At 36.0% G+C, this 27,911-nt stretch overlaps 1 protein-coding gene across 4 annotated transcripts in view; it reads right to left on the minus strand.

The window, feature by feature from the left end:
* Positions 1-210: 210 nt before the first annotated feature.
* Positions 211-27,911, minus strand: part of LOC124641764 (ABC transporter G family member 20) — a 95,155-nt gene continuing 67,454 nt past the window's right edge. For 2 of the 4 annotated variants that reach the window (XM_047179957.1, XM_047179959.1), the window contains 12 exons: positions 24,433-24,551; positions 23,876-24,071; positions 15,657-15,858; positions 13,074-13,188; positions 7,065-7,240; positions 6,583-6,642; positions 5,994-6,149; positions 5,304-5,535; positions 4,839-4,963; positions 4,354-4,478; positions 3,118-3,362; positions 211-2,289 (listed from right to left, as the gene is read on the minus strand). In XM_047179957.1, the coding sequence (XP_047035913.1) occupies positions 1,967-2,289; positions 3,118-3,362; positions 4,354-4,478; positions 4,839-4,963; positions 5,304-5,535; positions 5,994-6,149; positions 6,583-6,642; positions 7,065-7,240; positions 13,074-13,188; positions 15,657-15,858; positions 23,876-24,071; positions 24,433-24,551 (2,074 nt within the window). In that variant the 3' untranslated portion in view covers positions 211-1,966. Of the gene's footprint in view, positions 2,290-3,117; positions 3,363-4,353; positions 4,479-4,838; positions 4,964-5,303; positions 5,536-5,993; positions 6,150-6,582; positions 6,643-7,064; positions 7,280-13,073; positions 13,189-15,656; positions 15,859-23,875; positions 24,072-24,432; positions 24,552-27,911 lie in introns of all 4 variants that reach the window. The other 2 variants (XM_047179956.1, XM_047179958.1) reach the window with 1 other exon arrangement.

Raw genomic sequence — 27,911 nt, forward strand, 5'->3', positions numbered from 1 at the left:
TAAGGCAGCTAACGGACTTAGAAACAGCTAGACTGGTATATTTTAGTTACTTCCACAGCATCATGTCGTATGGAATTCTACTGTGGTGACGAGCTGGCATTGAATGCACATTATTTTATCTTGCAGTAGGTGCATTCACTTTCTAATCCATGCAATAACCAAGGTGCAACGATGCTGTAAACTTCGGTAAATAAATAAAAGTACAAAAAATATTTGGTACAGTATTTATTGTATAGTTGTCATTACAAAAATGTCAATGTTAGCAAAAATAATCACAGTCTGACACTTCTAAGATACAATAATTAATTCTACATGCAATCGATACACTCGACACCGACCGATTTACACAACTATTCGATGTAACATTTGCTAAGCGACATCTCTAGACCAAAATACATATAAAAAGGATATTTTATACAAAACTCCACATATAACTTAAAATCTAGACTCTACCTACCGTTTCTAGACTCCGTAACAACCTAACTTACTGTACATCACTAAAATCTATAAAATGATGTGACCATTGATTTCATCATAGATTTTGAATACCATAAAGTTTGTGTTGCCGTTTAAAAAACAAGATGGCGCTGCCGTTTACTCAATAATTATTATTTTACCAATTTCTCAGTCATATTTTTATATTCACACAGATAATAACAGAGTCAACTTAAAATAATAATCACTAAGCATTTAAAGTTCAAACCAGTTTTCTTTTTATTTTGTTCCAAAAAAGGTTTTTCGAAAAAAGTCCTTATACACCATTATGTTTATGGCACCATCTTATTCTATGGTAACTCGTTTATCAGGTATTTTCAACATTGAATGTCAAAATCTTACATATAATGTCCCTTACCGATGATAGTGATGAATTCCTGTGTTTATTTCGAGATAAGCATGTTTAAACATGCGGAGATTTGATAGTATTTTTTTTACATTGGCAACACTAATTTTCAAAATGATAGCAATACAGATTATTTAACATAAATAACTTAAGTATCCAAGATTTTTATTCTTGCATTTGAAAAATATCTCCCGTAATAAACACAAGAAAACAAATTAACCCTAAAAAGCGTTGGACCAATCATTATTGCTAACATTCCCGTTAACCCTAAGAAGTAAAACTTGACACTAACGCATAAATACAAGCTACTATTTACATTCCGACTAACAGTCAATTAGCTATAAGAACTAGGTAATTAAAAAATAGTTTTGTTCGATATTTGAGCAAAATATATGTTTATGAGGACTTGAAAGATAAAAAAAGTATATCTCACGTTATTAAATAAGAAATCAGACCAATTTTTCAATTTAATTGATTAGTTAATCGTGCTTTTTACAAATTGTAAATTGATGTTCAAAAGATGTAAGTACTTTCAGCAGAAAAGTCCTCAAAATCTTAAAAAGTGATCTATTTAATCTGCCATACAATATTAGACTTTATGGGCACTGCATAGATTACTTTTTCAGTTACATATTTGGAAAGCAAGTCGTACACTCTCGACATTTGGTGGTAACAGACATAAGCGTGAAATAGGCGTTTTGTAAAAACACCTCGTTTTTTTCTCTCTCGATTTTTTTTGTATTTTTTATTTTTTTCACAACTTATTTTTTTTAATTCGACAGTGTACTGACTGACTTTGAGTCTCCCTTCACCTTTTACATGAAGAAATAGATACTGACTATAGTAAAGGCGTGGTCCGTGAATATCTAAGTCCTATCGTAAGCCGAGTGTTCATAATAATTTACAAATATTCGTGTTTGCATTTTTGTTTGATCATATATTTTATTACAATCGGATTTTTCAATACAAATAAAATGATTTTATAATAGCTCACGATAGTATAACTCCATTTTTAAATGCTACTCTAAAACAGATACATTTAGAAAAATCTAAAGGACGGACTTTAGTCGACAAGCGACTTTCAAATAGCGGACCAGTGCCTTATTGAGCAAATGCAATGGCAAACTAGTTTCTTTTGAACTTCAAAATGGTTAACGTGACGATTAGGAATAAGGCTATCCAGGCTAGGGTTGATACGAAGCCCATGTAGACCTCAGGGTCAGTGATAGGCCACCCTCGGGTCAGGATAGACCGGAGGGAGTTGGTGGCGAGGGTTAAGGGTAGGCAGAGGGACACGTATCGGAGGACCCAAGGCATGCCCTCGATGGGCCAGATGACTCCACTCAGTAGGAGCGTGGGGTAGAATGAACCGAGGGCCAGTTGGATCGCGTTTCGTTCTAGCTCGCAAGCCGCTGATATTACGAAGCCGAAACACATGCCGCAGAGACCTGCAAATAATAATGTTATGTTAATTAATTTCGGTTTAAATTAAACATCTTATGATAAATAATACCTTGTGAATTTAAATGGCAAAAAAACTTTATGACATCGGTTTATACAACCTTGAAAATTATTAATAAAAAAAAACATTAGCATATTCTTCATCTTTGACTTTAAAATCTACGATTTTTTTGGTTCCTTAAGAACTGGTACTATGATGAGATGACCCATAGGTACGTTAAATGACAGCAAAAAATTACACATTTTCCGAGAATATTATCGTAATTCCATGAAAAACGATGCGTCATGACACGACAATTATGTACAGACATTAGCTAATGAGTAGAAAAACTGCTGTAATATCATTACTTGGTCACACTGGTCGTTAGAGTATTATGTGCAATATACCAGCGTAAATACTGTGATTGCAAAAACATAACGTCATTTAATAGGATCGCTTAAGTTTGATAGTATGTTAGGGATACTCTGAGAACCTATGTTTAGTCTCCATGTAATAGATGATGATAAATGATAGTGATGACAAGCCGTTTAGCTTTTACCTACGATTAAGAAAACTGGAATATTATTATTGTTTAAAGAGTTTCTTGTTCGGTTAATCTCTATAAGACCTCCGTTTTGGAGTTACTCGTGCCCTTTTTGGAATTCCAACTTTTGGATTCTAAAGTCATTCCATCATGGATCATCATATTGCTATTCTTAGTTTGCCCTTTCTTTACACCAAGAATGTAATCCTACCTCATTGCAATGATGCTAACGTTATCAGCCTTTCTAACTTCTACCAAAAAAAAAACATAATAAAGTACATGTTTACTTACCCTGCAACAAAGTCAGCATAATAACGAACACGATATTGCCATTATTCTTGACGCCGAACACGGAGATCATGAATATGAGCACGAGAGCGGTCTGCCCGCACATGACCACGAACTGAGTGACCACGTGAGAGAACAGGATCTCCCCGGGAGACACGCCGGCGACCCACGACCTGTCGAGCAGACCCTCCATACGTTCCACGATGAGCGCTGATGATGTGAGGGCGACGGCTAAGAAGAAGACGATGCTGGAAGATAAGGGGGTCTTGGTTAGTTTTGGATATCTTTTTGGGTTCAATGTAAGTTTTGATGTTTCGTAAGAATGTTTTAAATAGGTCTGTAAGATGTAAAAAAAACCCTTGACTATTATTTAAAATGGAAAACGATAAAAAGTAGTAGTTGCAAATATGGTGGATTTCAGTATATGCAGATGTGTGTCTTTTATTGTTTTCACAGAGAGACATACATAGTTATTGCAGTACAGAGTAGTGGTTTACATAATTGCATCTGCATCGTATTTATTTTCTTTTTGTAATTAAAAATTGGTGTCTCTTTGTCTACTGGTCTAAATCAATGGCGTAGTTTTAAGATGTATTTTCAGAATTATAAAAAACCGGCCAAGTGCGAGTCGGACTCGTGCACGAAGGGTTCCGTAAATTACAGTTAAATCAACCTATCTCAAAAACTATAAGAGATACTTTGATCAAACCAAAAATCGTTGAAAGAGTTAATTAGCATGCATCACCTCTATTTTTTTTAGAATTTTATACCCCGTAGTTATAAAAATAGAGGGGGGGGGACATACTTTTTACGACTTTGAGAGCTGATATCTCAAAAACCGTTCACTTTAAGAAAAATGTTTTTTAGAAAACTTTATATCATTTTAAAAGACCTTTCCATTGATACCCCACACGGGTATGTACATCGAAAAAAAAAATTTCATCCCTCAGTTACATGTATGGGGGGCCCCACCCCCAATTCTTTTTTTTACTATTTAGTGTCATATTTTTGTAGCGGTTCATACAACACATATTCCCATCAAATTTCATCACTGTAGTACTTATAGTTTCCGAGTAAATCGGCTGTGACAGACGGACAGACGGACAGACGGACATGACGAAACTATAAGGGTTCCGTTTTTGCCATTTTGGCTACGGAACCCTAAAAAAGGACTCTTTATTAGTTTAATCAATGAAGGTCTTAAAAATCTCCCAAATAGTGTAATATGTTGTCACTTACGTCAATATAACTCCTGGCGCGACGAAGTCAGTGAAGGAGGGGTTCTTGTTGCCGTAGATGGGGTCCATAAAGTCGATGGGGATGTCTCCAAGCTTCGGGTTGTAGTGGCATGTCTCCAACAAGTCCTGTGATAAAGATGCATAGATTTAGGATTAAGACATAGATTTATGAAAATATCGAGTAGGAAACTCATCTTTTGATTCCGTGTAGTTTAATCAAAGTGTGCATTGGGGGACTTCCCTAATGATTATGGTTAATTAATTGAAAGCTTTTCCTCCAAAGGCATCATATACCTTTTATTGTCCGCATAGTCTGGTGATCAATTGTCTCATATATCCTTTTGGAGAAACCTATAGGATGCTGAGACTGGAGACAGTGAAGGGGGTGATCATCTTTTCTGATGAATGGGTGATAGTCATTTATCCTTACTTATTTCCTTTGTTTCTCATCATTTCACATTACTAGATCCATTGAATGATAGTTACCTTAGCGAAGTCCCTGTACGAGAACTGTATGTCCCTGTTGAGCATGAGACCGATCTGTTGGTTGGACATGTCCAGCCACACCTGCACCTCCGACGACGTGATGGTCTCGTTGTCGGCCGTGTCCGCTGTGGAGTCACGTGTTTTATTGTTAGAACATCAATTTGAAAAGTTGCAGAAAATAATATGACAAAAAGCAAGTTCGATGTATTTGGCCAAGAATCTAGACTGCAACACAAGATCATCGATCTATCTCTTCTAATTTGGAGATGCTTTCCAGCAAAACATTTTTCTGATCAATATTTTTCTATTACTATTGGGGAGACCATCAAAGGACTTCCTGTTAGGTGGAAGGTAAATTACCAGGAATTGTCGTACTCTTTAAGAACTCTCTTGGGTTGTTAGTTGATATGTAATAGCTCGACTGCTATCTATCCTTAACTTCTAATCTAAGTGCTCAAAACTCACCTAAAGCCAATCTCGCAACAAGCGAATCAGTATAATTCTCATTGAAGTACAGCGCTCCCCAAGCCTCTCCATCTTCGACCGCCCGGAGAGCGTCCGTCAAGTTCGCATAATACTCCTTTATAGTGTGGTTGTTCAGATTATCCAGGTAGCGACAAGAGAGGTTCTTCATGGAGCAGGACGCGTTGTAGGGACAGTAGCCGTCTAGGATGTGCACGTCGTCGTTTACTATGGCCTGGGGAGAAGAAGTAAGGTTAAGTTAGCCTGTTGTTGGGATTTTGGAAAACGAAATGGGTCTGATAGTTTTGCAAGTTTTGCTTTCGGTGTGACTTTTGGTGATAGAAGTTAATGGTGACCTCATTTTATGTAGGCCTACCACCTCTGTTAAAGTGTGACATCATGACAAGTCGATCGATTTAAGAATCGATTGTAGTTGACTGATAGTCTAATTCGTACTTTGGATCTTAAAACTAAATGAAGATTATGTCGACGTTTGTTGACAACAATTGATTTGTATGACCTCCCCCCAGTCCAGTCTAGATTGAAGAGACCAGATAAGCAATTGTTCCATGTAAAATACTGGTACTCAGATCGTTGACGTTGGCAAAAGTCTAAGCAAATGATGACCTCCCAAATTCATTCTACAATCGCTACATAAGTAAACCTAAACAAAACACCCATCCTTCAACTTACCAGCTTCAACCCGCTCGGATCTCGTCCAATCGCGAGACAGAACAGTATGACCTGCATGACCGGCAGCACGAAGATGAACAGCATGACGCCGATGTTACGCCACATCCTCAGGAAGTTCTTCTGAATCAGCGCCTTTATCTTGCCTCGAGATGTAAACTGGAATGGAGATAGGTAGGAGATTATTATGTGAATGTTGGTAAAACTAAAATTGACTTGAAAGGTAAAAGAAAATTTATTTTGTTATGTATCTTGTACGTTGTCTTCTGTAAGGTTTAGGAGCAAATATATATGCTTCTTCTTCTTTTTATCCTATACTCAAAGTTATTTGGAGTAAGCTCAACGTGTGTTCCGCTTCCATTCTCTGTTATACGTAATCCTAACATTGACTAGGGGAGGTATTATAAGCTAAAATTATGATGATGATGCCACGTAGAGAAACTATTTTCAGTTTTTAAGTTTCTTTATCCCCATTTTAGTTTTAAGTGTATCTATGTCCAATTATGTGGAAATCTTTCTACAAAAATCATACTTGGTCATTATTAATACATTAGTTAATTTGCTACGTGTGTTGTATAAAGTCAATACTTACATTAAGACAGTCTCCGCAGTCCTCGCAGTCAGGTGTCACGTCTGTCACCTTGCCAGGAATCTGAAACGTGATGAGAATTGCGTTAGTACATATGTAATGGCAGTCTAAAGTCCAAGACAATCTTGAAGATAACAAGAGCAATTACAAGGAGCTTTTTTTCTCCTCAACCACACGAAGAAAAATGGAGCTATTCTGTTATATCTAATTTCTAACATTGAAGTTTTTTTACTAGTTCATCTTTTAGCTGTATTCGTTTGGGTCTTTATACTCAAAACAGATACATCCTAACTTCAATTTAAGACCAAATCAAATCTGATAAAAGACAATATTTCCGCTACAAACAAAACATTAAATAGAATATGCGAAAGGAGAACTTCGTCGCCTAGCACTCAACAATTTATTTTACATTATGTCTTTACTTTTATTTGATTACAAGGTAATTTGAAGTTTGTAAAAATAGAATCCCAATCCTCAATACTCACATCACCATTAGACCCGGCTCCATGGTCGACAATGAGCACCTCTTTACTCTGATGGAAGACCAGCCCCACAACCTGAGCATCCTCAGCCGCATAAGGTGCTTCCTCCCTCTTCGACATTTTGTTAAGCCCTAGGGCTCCGCCCGTCACGTTCAGCTCGACAACTTGATTGGCCTGGCCTGGAAGAGAATTTACGTTTTGTTGGCTAGGTTGCTCCACTGAAAGTAAAGGGTTCAAGACTTTAGACTTCGGTAGGTGATACCTTAGTTAATCTAAAGTGCAAGGTGTGTTTGTGCCTGTGATTTTTAAGGTGGTGGGTGGCGTTTTTACCTTGTGCGAGTGGGGTGTATGCATTAATGGTAAGGTTTATGTATTAAAGTAACGTGACGGTGCGACGATCCAGGATTGGGTGTATGGTATAGGTAATGTTTGAAGATGGTGAAGTCCTTGAGCAATCGATGGCATATCTTAGAAATATTTTCCTATTTAGGATCTCCTAGGTTCATTTCTAGATGCAACATTAGTAAAATTATTGGAATGTGTGGTGATGTTTCCGAAGTATGCGATAGAGGTACGAGAATGGTTCGATTGCTATATCTTTGGCCACATGCGTCCATCACATTCCTTTGCAAAATAGATATTTTCTACATGATCCAAACTCCTAAATCCCGAGTTTTAAATAGTTTAAATAAATTACGCCTACAAAATTCCGGTATTCAAACATACGTACCTAACTACACCTCCTTTACATAGCATCTGAAGAAGTCTGTTTTTATTGTCCCAAGTCTGTTTTTCTAGTTAACAACAAAGCAATGTTTCGCTGTCACATGCAATGAGCTAGAACTGCACGTGGCTACTTCGTGGCTCCGACGGAGAGAGTGGCTACTGTGCTACACTTGAGTGGTTAACTTAACTCTGTTGTTTCATGGTGTATGATTGGATAGCATACGGTTTTAATGTGTGCTATAGTTTCATATAACTAGCATCGTGTCGGTTCGACTTAAAAAAACAACATTGGGAATGTATAGATAGATAGGTACGTAGTGCAAAAACGAATGCATTGGAAATTATGTTTTATTTCCAGGGATGTATAGTTAGATTTCAAACGACTTTAGGCCCGGAGTTCATCTAAGTAAGGGTTCTTTATTTCACTAATGTATGTAGGTAATAGAAGACGAGCATATTGAGGTCTAAAGGCAAGAAATACATTGCTCACAAATACAACTAAAATACATAATTCCACAAGAAAAACTTGAAATGATCCTGACCCAAAAACCAATGTTACAATTCTCAGCAATTGAAAACTACTACTCAACCAAGAGGTTAATTTACATAATTAAACGTAACTTATAATCACGATCATGGACAATAATAAGAAAACCCAGGTGAATCAGTTCACTAAACAATGGATTGCCTTGATCTAACAATTTTCCATACAAACGTCAATATAGGTAGTTACTGCAACATTTATAACTAGCCGTTTTCCCGCGGTCTCACCCGCGTCCCGTAGGAACTACTGCCCGTACTGGGACAAAATATAGCCCTTGTGTCTCGGGAAGAGTGTAGCTTTCTAACAGTGAAAGAATTTTTAAAATCGGTTCAGTAGTTTCGGAGTCTTGAGGGTACAAACAAAGAAATGTTTTCTCTTTATTGCATTGGAATAGATTATACAAGTATAGATTAGCTAATTAATTAACAGAGCAATTTTTTATTAGAATAAAATAAGGGTCGGGGTTAAAGGGCTTGAACTGTTTTAAATTTTACTGAAACAAAGAACTTTTACAGTATTTTTGGTAACCTAACTATTTGGGTCTGCTAGTCTGACCATTTAGTTAATGAATGATGCTGAATTAATGTTGGTTTTGAATTTCTAATTGTCTGTATCTAGACTATTTAGCATTTTATCTAAATAATGAAATCTAAAATGTAAATAGTAAGTTATGTCAGGACCTTTTATAATAAATATCTAGTTATTAGGTGTGTAAGGACTTGATACCCTTTGTTTTTTTTATTCAAATGCAAGTTACAAAAACAAAGAACTCTATACAATTTAATAACAACCAAACATGTTTAGTATCTCACAAACATACTACCTCGCATACAAAACGCTTATTAGACATTTTAATATTATATACTCCATCAATAAAGTGATTATGTTCCTCTTACGGCACAAATAATGTTGTCCTTACACTATTCGTCAATGACAATGTACAATGACATGTGTGTATAACACGGAGGAAGGAAACAGCGGAGATGCCGTAAGGAAGGTAGGTCAGGCGCCTTCTTGTAGGTCAAGTTATATAGGTCAAGGTATCAGTTACTAGAACTAGCGAGAAATTTGAGCTCAAAACTACTCTGTCAAAGATTGGTCTTGATTGTTTGATGATTTTATTTTGAAAATAATGGGCAGGTTCATAGAAGGCGTTATGGGCGAGGCTAGTAACGTTCCTCGTCTTCCGAACACCCGCATTTTTCGAGCCTTAGGAGATTTTGCGTTATAACATCTCCGCTAGTCATTTTGTTCTCCATGGCTTGGTAACATTACTATTCCTTGAAATATGTCTCTATTTGTCATCCTTATTATAATGAAATATTATATAAATATTGAAATATTATATTATAATGATTTATGTTCTAAAGATCATGTTAAATAGACATGGTAAAAAAAATGATTATTTTTTATATTTAACCGTCATCTTTTCGAGGAATTTAAGTGTTTGCTATTAGTCATTTAGTTGTAGGCTAAAGGTTGATCGACCTGAGTTCCAAAGGTTGTTTTTATTTATGCAAGTCATTGGGTGATTAAACTAAAATCTAATTAAACAACTTTCAAATATGTATTTGTTATCCACTCTGAGGACCTTCAAAACCGCATTTTATTACCGACTTTTTTGTACGGTAGGACATCCCTACCAAATATGGACAGGTGGTACCTAAAATTATTTATCGGTACATTCACTTTATTCCTTTTAAACACTTATAGAATTTTACAATAGACCTCGACGCAGTAGACAGTTAATTAAATACACAAGAATGCTACTCAAAACTTAAACTATTGATTTTCTCCTCATGAATAATTTACCCTTGACCACAAAAGACCTTTGACCCCCATTCTCGAAGATGGGCAACTAAATAAAATTACCGTTTATGACGAAAATAATTCTCTGAACAATAGTAGCCGTGTTTACGACTGGACCTTGCATTGTGCATCGATTTCGTAAGGCCGAGCGAGCACGCAAGCCGTGTAGTAAGTAGCTAGTGATGGGCAGTGTCGATAAAGCCGAATTCGGTCTAGGATTTGGCTTGCCGACTTTTTTATTGGGAATATTTTAGCGATTGGCATGTTTTAAAAATACTTTTTAGTGATTAGGGTGCGTAAAAAATTTGAAAGAACTACTTATTTTTGTATGAAGCGTTCAATAAACATTTAGACTATCTTATATAAGTAACTCTACAACTTTTAAAAATGTATTTATGTAGCACAGATAAGTTAATTAATTACTTTCATGAAATTCCGTTTTTTTGGCCGAAATTCTTACACAACTTAAATATTTCGTCCATCTCTAATAGAAACATTAACTTGTAAAGCAATGAAGTTATTTTGCAATAACAACTGCAATATTACTAGATAGAATTAACATAGTTTACGATGTAAATGTATGTTTTACAACTTTCGGAAAAATATTAGAATAGATACATATGTATTTGATATTATATTTCAGCCATAATTCGGACATAAATCACATAATTGTATCATCACGGTTTCACTCGCTTCTCGAGACAACTACTTCTCGTACAAAAATAACAGTAGCGTATTCGATATACCTATAAGCTAAAATACGGCCCATTTTTATCAAAATCCAATTGGTAGATTTTGCATAAAAAAAGAACAAACTCCGTACATACAAACGTTTGTGTTTATAATATCAAAATCCCTTCTATTTTATAGGCTTTTTGGAATTCTCTCTGAAACCCTTTTAAATAATCTGCAAAATATATGTAGCCGTTACTGAGGTATTCTTGGTAATATGGCGAGCGTTGAACCTTAATCACGGCCATAACATAAGCATGTGATTTGAAGCCTCATTAATATTTTACAACCTCACCATTATTTTAATATTGCTTGGAAATGTGACCAATTTTACTGAAATTGGTCAACAACGGCTGGCCAGTAAGGAGACTTGAAACTTCGCGTGTTAAAGTCGAATTACTTATTATGCTAAATAATTGGGATTGTTACTCAGTTTGTAGTACAAGGTCTTAGATAGAAACAGTTGAGTATATTAGAGTATTTCTTAAAAAAAAACTTGGAAAAATCTGGATTATCACGCCATCTTATAGTATCTAGAAATAAAAATGGCAAATGAAACTGCCACTTAACACTTGGACTATGAACCTAATAAAATATTTATATTGGCAATGAATGGATAATATTCATATAAGTATGAAATCAAATAAACTAATAAACATTCAGAAATAAATTGCACAATATAGGTGTTTAAAAATTGAAAAGCAAAATGTATACTTTCTAAAATATTAATGTTCTGATATTTCATAAGATTAAGAGTTTCATGTATCATTATTCAGTGTTACATTTATCTTCAACTGAACCTGACGCACAAATTTCAATAAAGATACAAAGGAGTAAGTATGAGCGGCGTTCTTATACCTATCTTTATCAAAGAGAAGGCATCTGCATGGCTTGGAGTCATCATACCGGTGTTTTACAAGGAGCGACTGCCTATCTGACCTCCTCAACCCAGTTACCCCGGCAACCCACCCAATGGTTGCCAGACTTACTGGCTTCTGACTACCCTATCAACTGCCAAAGACGTTCAATGACAGTTCAAAGCCGGCCTCCGGTTGTTTATATTCTCCAAGTTTGTCCCCAACCCCAATGGGCAACAAAGCTATAAATTATAACGCAACTATGCGATCATAAACACGTGAGAGTTGGAAACACGAGTTTACGTTCGATAACTATTTGAGTGGCCGATAATAATGTTTATAGGCGTTTACACAATGAAGGACGCAGAGGATTGTGAGAAAACCCTGAGCGGCTTTGGTTACCTAACTATTATGACATGAGTATCTTCATTCAATATCAGCTATATTTGTTACATTGCTAGAAAAATGTAAGAGGCATTATTGTTAATTATCACGATTACTCTTGTGAAGATATATTGATTTTGTGACTTAACGACATCTTCGTCGTCGTACCCTGTTCTCAAGTTACTTGTGGTCGGAGCGATATATTTTCCGCTTCCAACTGTTATGCTAATATTCTCTCTTCTTTTTCCCTGTCTTCAAACTATCATATTACAATTTTGCAAAGGCACAAAAGATGATGCCTACATCACTACTTGGTACCTACCTATGCCGCTTGATTCTAAATACCTCGTCTGCCTATTCACTGTCCGTCAATGGTTACAAATGAATGAACCCCAATATCAAAACAAACAAATTCGCAACCATTTATCCTAATGCCTAGTCATGTTTTGACAGGTGTCAACTACACATCAAGTTCACATCGCGCGCTATAAATATTGATAGTCCACGTGGGAACAGCTGCTTCATATGTTTTGATCCCTTCATGCAATTATTATATCATTCATTCATTAAGCATGGGAGATGTTACGTTTGCAATGTTTTAGTTTTTATCGATAATCTGGGTAATGACTTTATGTCCAACCCTATGTGAGGGTAAGACCAGGTGGGTGATTTATGAAAATAATAATTACTAACTACTGTTATAAACTTTACTCCGTGTTTATTCATACGCCTTCCCCTTACTAATACACAGGGAGTAATTTTGCTCCTAGTTTAAATCAATGAAAATGGCTGGTTATTCCTTTCTTATGCCTCATGTTACTTCAATCCATGTTTATTAATAAGTTCACTATTCATGATTTTGTGCATTGTGCGATCAATCTAATTTTGACAGTGAGACAAAGTATGTTACAAAATGCGTGTGATGTTCTGTGCCAGTACAAATATGTATATGTTAATTACCTTGCTTCCTAGACAGCTTGAGGAACACATCTTCCAAGGATATGCAGCTGTACATCTGTAGTAGTGCCTGTGGTGACTCCTCGGCCAGGAGACGACCACTCCTCATAAGACCAATCTGGAAGAAGACATATGTATAGTAAGGTGCTTGAAGACATTTGTATAAATACTTATTCACGAAGACAATTATAATAATGATAATATCATAGCCGATTGTCAGCCAGGGCAACTTTTCTCATATAAGGAGATCACAGACACGGATACATTATAGATTATAGTGCACAAGCATTTGAGCAGACAGCAATCGGACACGACCGGAGAAAAATCATTACCGACGTAAGCGTGCTCTCTTATGTACGGGGAGACGAATATAGATAAAAATAATAATGTCAAAAGCACAAAGTTATTGAAAGATATTATGTATTTAATTTCAGGTAGTACTATCTTTCTACAATAATTCGAAGTTATTTGGCGTGAACTGTAACTTAATATTCTTGTTTACAACGAAAACATCAAGCATCTATATAAAATCTAAAGTCATTAACGTGGTTAAATAGCCATTCCAGCGTAACTAATCAGATAATCACGTAGAATATTCTCATAGTTTTTGCGAATAACGTCAAAATCTCGTCATAATATGAAAAAAATGTTTATGTTATGTTTTTGTTTCTATCTTCATTAGAAACTGTGGTCCATTAAGATGTTTTATCTAATAGTGTGGTTGCTACATTAAGTTCTATGACAGAAACTGACCATACGTCAAAATTGATAAAAGCTCTTCATAAAAATATAAAATGCCCATTTTTAGATTTTTATGAAGAGCTTTTAGACGGAAATTTGAATTGACAAGTTCATAGTTAAGGACAAGTGGTCATATTTTAGTAAGTAAATGTAAAAAAATCTAGTCTACCATATGCCTTGTCGATCTGTATTATCATTTTTGATATTTCCTGTTTCGGAAACCTGAATTTTGAATTTAAATTTGAATTTGAATTTAAATTTGTCATATTTTTTTATTTTTAAGCACCACATCGGCTCGCAAATCCAAGTGTTGACATTTTTTATTTAAATTGATTAATTAATTATCAAAAATTCTTGATAGACATGTTTTCGTATCAATTTTCGAGCTTTATACTGAAGTCTATTTTAACTTCATGTTGTTTCATCTCTATTTCCACCATCAAGTAAAAACAGTTCTAAGGCTTCACAGTTGACTCTAAACTTCACTTGTTACAAAATAAAAATATATAAAAACAGTGTAACGTAGTGAACATTATGCGTACGATATGCTAATGTTACGAGGAAGTCTATGGACCACCATTAGTAAGTTTTTTGATACGAAAACACGATTTTTTCAAGGAAACAGCATTCCGGAAATATTTTGTATAGTAATGTGTGTAGCTGTTGTAATATTATATTTTTTTACTTTACACAATATTAATATTGTAAGAGAAAAAAGCTTTTTTTCTTGTAAGTTTGTATGTTGTAATCTCCGCAAAATAACGCTAATTCTGTGTATGGAATTCTTGTTACTTCTTAAAGTCCTTGTGATAGATTTTATTAATATTCTTTACAAGGTTAAGGTAATAATAATTGGTTAATAATAAAATCCTCCATCAATAAAGCATGAAAAAAACAAATTTTTAGACATTTACATATTTCCGGGGCTGCGGGTTGTTCGAAAGAGATACCGCGGCCCTGGTACATAAAAGGCCTATGACGGAACACGACGGTTTTTAGTCAGTAAGAGTCTGACACTCCCTCACCGCTGCTAACCCACAGCGGGAGGGGTCATTTGATGATTTTTGACGTCGGAAAAAAAAAAAAAAAAAGACATTTACATATTTTGTTTCCATCGTTATTATATGACAAGTAACATTGACTCGAACCTTCAACTAAGATTAACAAAAACTACAAGATTTTTTTCTCAAAATTTTGCAATTTTTTGCCATTTTAACATAATGTTTACATAATACCCGTGACTTTTTTTGTTATATCATTTGTAAAGTTGTATTTTTGAAAATTCTAGCTACCTATTAGTATTTTTTTTTTATATTTTTTTGTGATTATATAACTTGTTCTAAAACACTCAGATGCATCCGGTTAGATTGTTAGCTAACTTCAACATATTTGGGAAAAGGCTAGGCAGTTGATGATAACTTGTTCTAGTACATCTTAGATAAACATTGTTACAAACACGACGAGAGACAAGATATGCGACAATGATAGTGTGACTTTCATGGAATCATTTACATAAGTTCTTTCAAAGAAATACACATCTGGACACCATTAACTGTGTAGTTAAAGATGAAACAATTAACCTCAGGAAACCTGGACTTAAAGGTCGAAAATAGCCAATCCACCTTGGGCAAGTGTGGTGATTAACGCTCATTCCTTCTCTGTATAAGAAAGAAGCCTATATCCTGCAGTGGGACATATAAAAAAGACTGATGATCATCACCATTATCATTTTCCGAGCCTTTTCCCAACTATGTTGGGGTCGGCTTCCAGTCTAACCGTATGCATCTGAGTACCAGTGTTTTTAACAAAGACTGATGATGAAACCAACTCGACATAGGTACTCACACAATGCGCCTGCCGAGCTTCTTCAATATAATGCGTGGTGATGATAACCGTCTTGTCGCCGGAGCTGGTGATGCGTACGAGGTGCGTCCAGATGGACTGGCGCAGCAGTGGGTCCACTCCCACGGTGGGCTCGTCCAGGATCAGGAGTTCAGGGTCGTGCATGAGGGCTACGGCGAAGGAGACTCGGCGTTGTTGACCACCGCTGGGGAAGAATATTGGTGATTAGTAACATTGTAATGAGATCTTCAGCAGCAGACGTCCTATGGCTGAGATGATGAACATTGTAATATGAACTTAGATTGGTGACGTACTTGTATGACAGGAAACTTGGAATATGAAAAGCACACAGTACAGTCCCACCTTTGTACATATTATTGCTTATTGCACTCACAGAGCAACAAAATCACACGAAAAGTGTTGTAAGCTAGGCTAGCGTTATGTTACTGTTTTTAAAAAGAGTCCATAAAGTCCATAGAGTTTTTTGACTAAGGCAGGCTTTGGAGGATGGACTAATTAACCAAATATTACGATCATCATCATCAACAACAACATAGTTTTTGGAACCGGTACTAAATGATTCATACCAGAAATACCCATTACCTAATGCATCAATTAATAATGCTAAAATCAGAATAAGGTGAACGATCAATGCGTTTATTAGTCCCAAATTAGGATTAAGGACGGATATTTAGGTAGCTATGGAAAATTCAATGCAACTGCCAACTTGACCTGGGTTTTTTCCAAAACATTTCTACCACAAGATCAAATCAGTTATGTATTGCCGTGGACTTTTCGCCTGACCACTGGTCAATTTTGGCATTTAAAAACCTATGGCTCTATTCAAAGAAAACCCTTTATAGATATAACCTTCATGGAAAGCATAATATCGTTTATTTAAGACCATGAGGGCAAAGTTTTTTTCTCTAATGAATAAGCAAAAAGGAACCAAATAGTGGAACCAGATAGTACATATGAACGCCTTTCTTATTTCAAAAAAAAAAGTGAAACGTTACGCAGATATATTATGATTATACAAACACAACGTAACGTGTTACTCAATCGTTATCTCAATTGTGATGTCTCTGTAATCGATTAAATTCTTCATCTACACCACTACTATTTCATAGAAGTAATTTTACGAGTGAAAGATTCGTTTGGCTGATTAATGATTTTGCACGCTCATAAAATGTTGCTATACAGCTGAAAAAAATGGTAAGATGACATTGTCATGCATTGTCATGATATTCATATTGTGTAAGTATGCTCAATTCGTCTTTTTCCTATAATTTTGGGATGAGCTTCCAGTCTCAAGGGGCGTAGCTGCGTATCAATACATGGAGCTCTGACCTCAACCCATTTATCCGGGCAACTCAATACCCCGAGATAAGACTGGTTGTCAGACTTTCTGGCTTCTGACAACCCTTATCGGTTACTAAAGATGTTCAAATGACAGCCAGAACCCACCGATTTAACTTGCCTTCCTTATGAAAAGTGCTCTATTATAGCTCATTTAAAGAAAATGGGGTTTTGGAAAGACTCGACCAAAGTTAACAGCCTGTTATCAATCATTATTAGGATCTTCAGAAACATAGCAAAAGAAATTATCTCAAACAATAACAATATCTCGTGATACAAAACAGTAAAGTCATATGAGATTTCACCTTTCGAAAATTTGTCTGACAGCTATTGTCGAACGTAAGTATTGCGAAATGTGATTGCGCAATATCATGACTTTTGAATCTGTCTAATGAAAGACGCGATTCAAATGAAGTTTTTTTGATGTAGTAGTTATAGATTAATAGATTTTCATGGTATTTATTTATTACGCATTCATTGTGGAAGGTAGGTATGTATATTACCTGAAGAAGTTTGTGAAGGTGTACTTAACAAAACTTGATATAACTTTACGAGGGGGACAAAATATTTTGAACAGTTTATAATTCACTATTAAAGTTTCTTGACCACTAAGGAATAAACGCAATATCGTATTTTATTTACCGTTTAATAATTCAGCAAAGGTATTAATAAGAAATTACTTCCTATTCAGTTCACAATGACCAGCACATAATATTTAGGTAAGAAAACCTTTATCGGTCAAGCACCCACACACAACCCGTCGAGCCTTCATTCAATGCAAGTTTTTTTACGCATATAATAGTACAATAGAATGTTTTTGTCTACAAGTACCAATAAACATAAACATCTATAATACGAACTGGGAACTCCCAGTTCATTGAACTGTGGAAACAAAACACTACCGTTGATACTGAAACTGTTTAAATAACATACCTACTAGTTGCTAGCCAGCATGGTTTCACCTGTGTCCCGAGGGAACTACATCCAGCACTCGGATAAAATATAAATACAAAAGGAAAAGATAATATTGGATAGATATGTCCACGTTTTAATTTAACACTGGCAACTCAGCTGCATTCGGTGAGACTGGAAGCCGATCCCATAATTGAGAAAAGGCTAAGCAGATGATCTATATCTACGTTTATGCTCAGAGGTACAAGTACCTACGTCTTCTCAAAATTTGAAAGTAGGTACTGAAATAACTTAATGTCGTCATATTTCCTTAATATGTTTCTTGTTAATTTCCTTATTAATAAGATTATCTTTTGACGCAACTACATAGCTTTGGTTAAAGGAAAATATCGTGGGAACGTAATTCGCCGAATTCACTAAAAACCTTGAGCAAGTTGTGGTGCAATGCTCTTGCCTTGTTTGTGAGAGTAAATGAGCTGATAAAGTAAATGGTCCTATGCATTTTTATATTCTTATTTGTAGCGATAATCTTCACAGCACCTTTTTTTTTTTTAACGACGTCAAAAATCTTCAAATGACCCCTCCCGCTGTGGGTTAGCAGCGGTGAGGAAGTGTCAGATTCTTACTGACTAAAAACCGTCGTGTTCCGTCATAGGCCTTTTATGTGCCAGGGCCGCGGTATCTCTTTCGAACAACCCGCAGCCCCGGCAGGCCTTGGTCCTGCTGGGCCCCGCTGGGGTTGCTGACATCTCTTTGAGGAGCGCGTGGAACAACGCGCGCCGTCGACACGGGTCTGTCGTCTAAGCAGACAGAGGGACGATGAGCCACCCGAACTCACCGCCCACAGACCCACGCCTACGGTGGCCGGGAGTCATCATGCGACACCCGGCGCCCATGGTGTCTACCTGGTCCAGCGCGGCGGCCGGGATGAGAGGTGCGAACTCTCTGGCGTTCCGCCTCCTCCTTCTCGAGCATGACCGCTTCGCAGAAGGAGGCGACGGCATCCCATTCCCTCTCGGTCTTCACAGCACCTTCGAGACACTTATTTCTTTAATCTCTACCAATTCTTAATGCAAAATTAATTGTCTGCCTGTAACATATTTGTTGTAAAATTTCGTTTTTTTTCTTCCAGACCCCTTTGATTACCAGGGCCGAGGTACTTAACTCTTTCGTACAATCCCGTAGCCCCGGCAGGAAAATTACAAATTCTACACTTAGGCCTGACAGTAAGGCTAATTGTTATTTGATTGCATGAAATAGTTCTTTCAAAACACCGAATTTGTTTCAATTACATTCCTCAAGAATTACTTAATTTATCAAAATCTGTGCGCTGGTAAAACCCCACATTAATATATCTTCTATTTAGTATGAAATGGAGACTAAGAAACCGCCGAGTTACCCAACAGTTGTCACGTAATCTTGCTTGCTTGAAAGTTATGATCACATTCAGTTTAATACGGATCTAGCAGCACTTGGCATTTCTCAAGTCCACTGTTCTTGTGACCCCAAATATTAGGATGTCAAGTGGTATAAACTACTATTCAAATTAGGCTGGTAAAACAGCACTTTTCGGACATCGAAACAAACACCAGAAATGCCCCTTCATCACTTCCTATGGGATTTGCGGAGAAAAATTGGCGTAACGAAAATCAACACATGTCTGTCTATTAGGTTTAAAAAATTAGGTGGATTCATATTTATAAAAAATCCAATAACAAATTATTTGCAAAAAAAAAATAGCACTAGCACTCTGAAACTTGAACGTCCAAAATAATCAACAGTTGTTTTTAGGACACTGAGGCTTTGACGGTGATTTTAGGCCTAAATGATACCCAAATTAATAGACTTTGGTTTAACAAAACCAACTAATAACATTTTAGGCCTCAATGATACTCAAATTAACAGACATTGGCATAAGTAGCACAACTAAGTTACAACAATATATGATAAATCAACAATTATCTGTATCACTAATTGTTTCCAAGATTATCTTATTATTCAATAACATTCATGACAATCCTTCGTCACGCGTGTAAGTTCACAGAGCGCGTGTCGTATGTCTAAAGCACGTGCATTTGTCACGCTTGCTGCCGGGAAAATGTACACTAATGTCTATCATTGTTTGTTTAGTTTTCTAGGGACATTGTTTTTTGTTTTTGTAGTGTTTGTGGGTAATTAGTGTGGGAAAATGTTTAAGATGGTGTGAAGAAGTTCTTCGTTTCGTTCGAATCGGTTATTCAATTTTGCAAGTTGGACAATATATTTTGAGAACGCTGCGCTGGAGGCATTTCCAAACTGACTTACCTTGCCTAAATAATAATAAAAAAAAACTTGTACTATTGATTGATTGATTAACTATTGATAGAGAAAATATGACTTTGTAAATATTTGTAATCTAAAAGAATCGTAATAATTAACGACTGATTCTTCAACGATTGCTTTTAATAATTTTATCCGATTTCCCCAAAAATAAGACTCTAGTCAAACTAGACCGCGCATATTTATCAAACTAATTTATTTTTTATATTTATCTATCTAATTTATTTATATGCGTAATTTTCAAAAATGTCAAAATTAACACATTATTTAAAATTCGAAATCCGTATTTTCCCATTAAAATAATCTTAACACCACCCCATTTGTATGTAAAACGTAATTTAATTTTACGATTACTGTGCGCAAACAATTTAGTCTGTTCACACAATCTTTGTATTATCGTAGCCCATAGTTGTAATCGTAAAATTATCGTAAACATGCATACTATTGGGTAACCAGTTACATATAATATTGAACTGTTGCATATAATTTTTACTATAACATTTTCTTTACACCGAAGCCAGAAAATCTGACAGTCTTACCAAGGAGTATTGAGTTGCCCGCAGTAACTGGGTTGAGGAGGTCAGATAGGCAGTCGGTTTATGTAAAGCACTAGTGCTCAACTGCTTTTGGTTAGACTGGAAGCTGATCTCAACATAGTTTGGATAAGCTGGGCAGATGTTTTTTAAGTACAGGAATCTCTAAAATTATCAATATCTTGGTGCAGTTGACCGCTATATTTTAATGTTATTTTAATTGATATTTAATTGGTCTGCCGTGGTTATACTCCGTTCAATATCAATTTGTCAGTACATTGCTATTAATTATTGCATAATAATCAAGTAGTGGAATCACTGAACATCAATATGTTTGTGATTAAAAAGAAAAATGTGTTTTTTGAAGTACCTATCTACATAAACGGAATACAGAAAATTTTAAACTTTTGCAGGATTCTAAATAAATTGTATTATTTTAAGCAACCAATTAAAGAGCATATGCATCTATCATGGCGTTTGATTATTGCTAATTTATTATTTTACGTCTGAGCTCGATAGGTTAATCGTAAGAATTTTGCGGAAAATTATAGATCATGTTATTTCCCGGTGATATCTACAATCCTAGAATGTTTGTCTGTTATTTTATTCCGAGAACAACCAGATTGACGCAAAATTTTACAGAAATACAGTCTTTGTAAAGGTCTATTTGCATAAATAGATACAAAATGAGATGTTAAACTATGAGTCAAGTTAGTGGAGATACCTGTTAGTAATATTTGTGAAGATTTTATGTGTACATAAGTAGGTACATAATAGATTATCGTCATGGTTTTTTCTCTGAAGGGATTGATGTGGTATTTTTCCATAAATTGTTGGAAATCTATGGGCCTACATAATGAATCTTAGAAGTCGGGACGTTTTCTGAGTAATCACTGTAGATTTGGAATCGATGTCTGTAATAATCTGTTAAACTGATTTTAGTGAAATTGACGTAAGGGAAGCTGGGTGAATACGATATTATTTTTAGCCAATCGGGAAGAGTTTCAGGATGTAAGAGCAAATACGGGAAAGCTATTTATGTATACAGAAAACTAAAAAATAATGACTACCCACATTTTTATTATAATTACGTTCGTTTTACCCAATTATAGTAATTAAGATTACCACAGATCTCGTGTTAACTTCCGTTTCCGTGTGTTTGCGTCAAGTGTTCACTATTTTATAAACAGTGCGCACGCGCAGAGCGCATGTCATTATTGTAAGTAGGTAAAGAGAGTGCAACAGGTATAGAATATTTACTAATATTCTTAGAAATTGCGGACACTAAAACCTAAATCGGTTTGCATCAAATAGACACCTACTTAATTTTTCAAAAAATGCAAGAATATTATGTTCTTAATCAATTTATGCTGTAAAATCTCTCATATTTTCTAGCTCTCTTATAATCAATCGACATAGTGTGACATTATTTATGCCTAGCCTTTTTCAAAGACTTTTGGTCGGCTTCCAGTCTAAACAAATGCAGCTAAGTACCAGATTTTTACATAGAGCGAGTGCCTCTTCAAACGCAGTTACCCCGACTACCCAATATTCCTCAGTAAGACTGGCTGTCGGACTTTCTGGCTTCCGATCAGTAAAGTGTAAATATCTGTGGCAGTCCACAGATATTTAAATGTGCCTTCCGAAACATGGAGAAACTATTCTCGGTAATACATCCACAGAATGACCGCGCCAAGCGTTGCTTGACCTTTTGAACGTAAAAAAATATACTGCAAAAAGCTATGAACGTCTGTAATATTGACAGCAAATACCATGTGACGTCACAAGCCCATATAAGTATACCAGTGTTTAAAGTGTACATAACAAAATTCACACACCAACCTTCCTGTCGCACCGCAAATACTTAGTTACTAACAGAATTACACACATTTTTGTGTAGATACATAAGTAATAATTTAAATAGTGGTTTTTGGTGTTATACCGATCTTCTGAAATGATACTGGATTTTCCGGTTTCATTCAAATCAGATAGGACGATCTTGTCGGTTTTTAAGACACCCGGTCTTGTGTTTTGCTTTTTGTTACAAAATATATTTCTACTTTGACTATGGGGTAAGTTGATTGACTATTTTATGTGTCAGAGTTGCTGACTCTACTATAGATATTAGAAGAATGAATGAAGGTTGTAAGCATTTCTACTCCGACATTAGGACTGCGTTTTTGGCACCCTATGTATGGTTTTATTTTTATTTTATTTATCTTATTTCACCAGGTAATCATCTTATATGCTAAGCCCCACAAAACCGTTGCAATGGTTTGACTGTGGGGTCAATGTGAATGTGGGATTAAACTTAAGTTGAAAGGCTTAATATGTTTGTGCTTAGTACGTTACCTACCCTTAAACCCTTCAAAGAAAGGGGAGTCATGATGTCATAAGTTGATTGATAGACCTTTTCAAATAGCATTGGTCTATTAAGGTCGGCACATGGACTCAATTACAAAAGGCCTTATAAATTTTAATTTATTACTTTTGAACTCACTTGTTCCAACCTCGTTATAGGCCTTAATGATAAAGTAAACATTTCAGAAACGTTTGTTTAGTGTTTGTATGGTTTACCTCTTAATACTGGACTTTGTAATGTAGGTGCAAAGTGCTATGTAGGTAGAAACACATCATGACTTTACGACATGTTAATTAAATATAGGTACGCAGTTTATTATTATTTTACTGTAAGAAGATAACGTTGTAGTCTGCCAATTCGGAGCTTTGTTAAAAAATGTGTAAAGAAGTTTTTCATTGCATGTTGGTCTTGATTCCAGAATAAGGGAAAGAGGGACCTATCCATTAAAACAAGGCATCTAGATATTGCCAGCGGTTTCCTGAAGTATCAATATATTACTACCGAGTGAAATCATCCAGTATTCGTTTAGCCGTTTGCAAAGCCTCTCACAAAGTTTCGCCTTTATAATGTTAGCCTAATACACCGCTAATTTGGAATCCAAACAAAATCACAGTTAAAACATTCCTATTTCTACAAAGTAGTGCCTGATTCTATACTTTATCTAAAGTCACAGAAGCTGTAAAAACCAAGCCACATGCCACATTAGAACATAAATGGGATTATTCCAATAGACTTACCTAAGATTCTTAACCATCCTATTCTCGCTGGGCAGGTCGAGGAAGTCGAGGAGGAACCGCAGTCGCTCCACGATCTCCCTGGTCTCCATGCCGAAGATCCAGCCGAAGTACATCATCGTCTCCTTGATGGTGAACTCCCCGTAGAGAGCTATCTCTTGCGGCATGTAGCCTACTCGCTTGCCTGGGACTCCCGATCCTGGGGGAAGGAGATGTATTAGAAATGTGATAGAAAACTGGAAATACATAATACTTTCGGAGAGTTTATTTCATTATTTTATACATACGCCAAAAAAGTATGGGTAGAAGGTGTTTTTAAAGGAAAAAGAAATCGTAATAGATTAACTAGATTAATGTTGGAGCAAAAGAAGAAGTCAAATACTATATAGTAAACTACATATTGATAAACATTATCGTAGTTACTGTTATTGTAATTTATTGTAGTACGACAAGGAATGCATTGGCGCATATTCTCCTTTTCATTTCGGTTGATATAATACGCTTTTGGACCATTCCCAAAGTAGTCGAACAATTACAGGCAATTCTGGACCTAGGCTTACCTTTGGTGCCAGGTTTTCCTCCGAGCACCCATATCTCTCCGCTGTTAAGTTTCCGCCTGCCCACGATGCAGGACAGCAGGGTCGTCTTGCCGCACCCTGAAGCTCCCAGAAGACCGTATCTGTGGAAGTAGACACACTATTAGTGATTGAACTGATGGAGAAGTAGACGAACTTAGCTGATGAAAGTGGTTAGATGAAAATGTTATGATAGGTAATTAAAAATAGTAGCACATAAGTAGATATGAGGAAGTAGGATAATGTCATACCTACACGTTTTATTTTACTTCTATGTATTTAAATGTATGGAAATGTCGTGGATTTTCCAAAACCATCACAGTGACACCTACAAAAGTTCTAAACAGTGGGATTGTATTACTATTTCAAGTAAAAGTAGCAGCTATTTTGAAAGTTAACCACTAAACAGATGTTACACTAAAAATGTGACCAAAAAAACACTCTTGAATTATTCAGCAACATATCTAGGCCATCATCAAAATTCTAGCTCATTCCATTGCACCACTAACATAAAATCTCAGCCATCACACGAGCATTTCCTAAAACCGTCCGAGATCGCAACGGTCGGCCGCGCAAGCGCATAGCGCAACGCACACGAGGACGAAGCATTTGCGAAACAACACCATTTACATTCTATTCCATACTAAACCAACTTATTCATACAGTCACATACACTTTTATGTCTACTGCGATAAGGTTGATTTTCCTCTGTATTTTTTTCCACATGGTCAGTGGTGGTCTTCGTTTGGTGACTCAAGAAAATGCGTTCGTAAAAGCTCTTATGTAGACGCAATAAGGTGGGTTTTTGTTAGCAATTGGCTATAGGATGGACAGTTAAGTGGTTTCTTCATTGGTTTAAGGAAAAGACGGTATTACAGTATGTGGAGGAAGGAGACAATTGTAGGCAGTCGCTGTGACTTATTTCTCAATGCTTCGAGGATGTCGTGTGCTTAGTGGCTGCGTCACGCCTGCTCGCAAGGGTGACGGAAGGATAGAAGAGCTTATATTTATGCAACTCCATATGTAAAGTAGGTAACCTTGCTGGACATATAAGTACCTCTCATTATTTACACTAGTGATTGTTGTTTTATTTGTATCCTAAGGAAACACTTCAGTCTTTTAGATAATGTGTTTTACGAAGTTTTCCAAGTTTTAGTCTATTTCCATACTACATATCATCAAAAACATTTCAGCTTTTTTATCATGAAAGACGAGCTACTTGTGTTACCATAATATTACCTAATATTCCATAACCATAATTGGTAATATCAACAAAATCATAGACCCGTAGAGGTCACTACATTTGGCGCCAAACTGCTAATAATTTCCATTAACTAAACACGAGTTATTCAGATGTATAGTAAAAACATTCATCAATATACATATATTCTTGATAATCCACCATTTTTAGGGTTCCGTAGCCAAAATGGCAAAAACGGAACCCTTATAGTTTCGTCATGTCCGTCTGTCCGTCTGTCCGTCTGTCCGTCTGTCACAGCCGATTTACTCGGAAACTATAAGTACTACAGTGATGAAATTTGATGGGAATATGTGTTGTATGAACCGCTACAAAAATATGACACTAAATAGTAAAAAAAAGAATTGGGGGTGGGGCCCCCCATACATGTAACTGAGGGATGAAATTTTTTTTTTCGATGTACATACCCGTGTGGGGTATCAATGGAAAGGTCTTTTAAAATGATATAAAGTTTTCTAAAAAACATTTTTCTTAAAGTGAACGGTTTTTGAGATATCAGCTCTCAAAGTCGTAAAAAGTATGTCCCCCCCCCTCTATTTTTATAACTACGGGGTATAAAATTCTAAAAAAAATAGAGGTGATGCATGCTAATTAACTCTTTCAACGATTTTTGGTTTGATCAAAGTATCTCTTATAGTTTTTGAGATAGGTTGATTTAACTGTAATTTACGGAACCCTTCGTGCACGAGTCCGACTCGCACTTGGCCGGTTTTTTGTGGCAAATATCAGTATTCAGTTTTTTGTGATACATCTTCGATTTTTAAGACGTCAATACAAGCTATTAATATTATATTAGTTGTAAGGTGTCCTGTTACAGTATTTGGAACTTTGAACTTTATTTCTATCGACAGTTATGTATTTTTGCTTTTAGTTGGTCATTTTATTCGCAGCTTTTAGTAGCTTAGGAAAACTACCGTCAACTTGAACAAAAAATACTACCTACAGATTTCATACCAAGTTTCTGACAGATACTCTTAAATCATGTACACTTTGTGTATTCATCGTTAAATACAAAAATGTTTTTAGACATCAATCTGTGATCCCTAATCTTTTGGAACAGCTCAAAAAACATGTACTTAGTATCCCCCTACTCATTAAACACGACCTCAATATCCCAACATAAAATTGGGTTGTAATTCGTATGTCATCCACATACAATCCATGAAAGGATTGCTATCTTGTCAGCACACTGTCTGTATGCACCAGATAGGGTAGGACAATACCCAGGGCCGGATTCCCATACTAAGTCTTAAAAACTATGTTAACTATTAACTAAATTGTATGACGCTTGAAACGGTAATTTCAGAAACGAGCCTTCGTTGCTCATCCATGGTTCAATAATTTGTGTTTACACTTTAGAAGGGGCTTAAGCATCAGTCTCGAGTTTGCTTCGGTCCTATCTGCCTCATCTAGTTCTCAAAAAAATAGGTTTGTGTAAAGTGTTTTTGTAAAACTCACTAACAAAAATAAAATATGCTTTACCAAACGTGTTCAGCACAGAAAAAGTTTCTCATCGACTGTTCGGGGTTCTTATAACACCTAATTTCGCGTCCCACAAACAAGGGGCCCGCAGCAACTACTACTCTTGCTACACCACAATCCGGGCCTGCCACCAGCATCATAAAAGTCACCAGCATTGTATGAATCTTGACGTCAGGGCGACTTCCTGATGGCATATTGTAATCACTACGTACTATTGTTACGTCGACATCAGGCCTTCATCGGGCCTATTGGCTTTGCGTCTGAATGTGGTCGTCGACTGTTTGCTTCCAGTTAAGGTATGATTATAGGCCTGTTAATGTTCATTGGTTGTTGACAAAGCCTTTGTTTTATTCGTAGTGTCGAGAAATGATCTGGAAGTTTCCATTCAGCTTCTTCTTATCGAGTAAGCTGCTGGTTTAATCACTAATGTTAAAGATTTCTCGAAAACGCTTGACGGACTCGAAAACTAAGAATTCCAAAACTATAAATAGTACCCACCAAATTGACACCTTTATCCATAGACAAATAACACACCTCTAATAAATTCAACGTACACAAACATAATAAAACCAATATTATTTTTATATGGTAAACATAATTATATTGCAGCCATACGTCAATAATAAAGGCACTCCTAGATGATCGGCGTTTGACGTCAGCGGCTGTCGTCGTAAGGACCTTTTGACGTTTGTCTATGAGCGATCATAGACTAATTGCTATCATT

The sequence above is a fragment of the Helicoverpa zea genome, chromosome 23, assembly GCF_022581195.2.
Source record: "Helicoverpa zea isolate HzStark_Cry1AcR chromosome 23, ilHelZeax1.1, whole genome shotgun sequence".
Taxonomy (NCBI): Eukaryota; Metazoa; Arthropoda; class Insecta; order Lepidoptera; family Noctuidae; genus Helicoverpa; species Helicoverpa zea.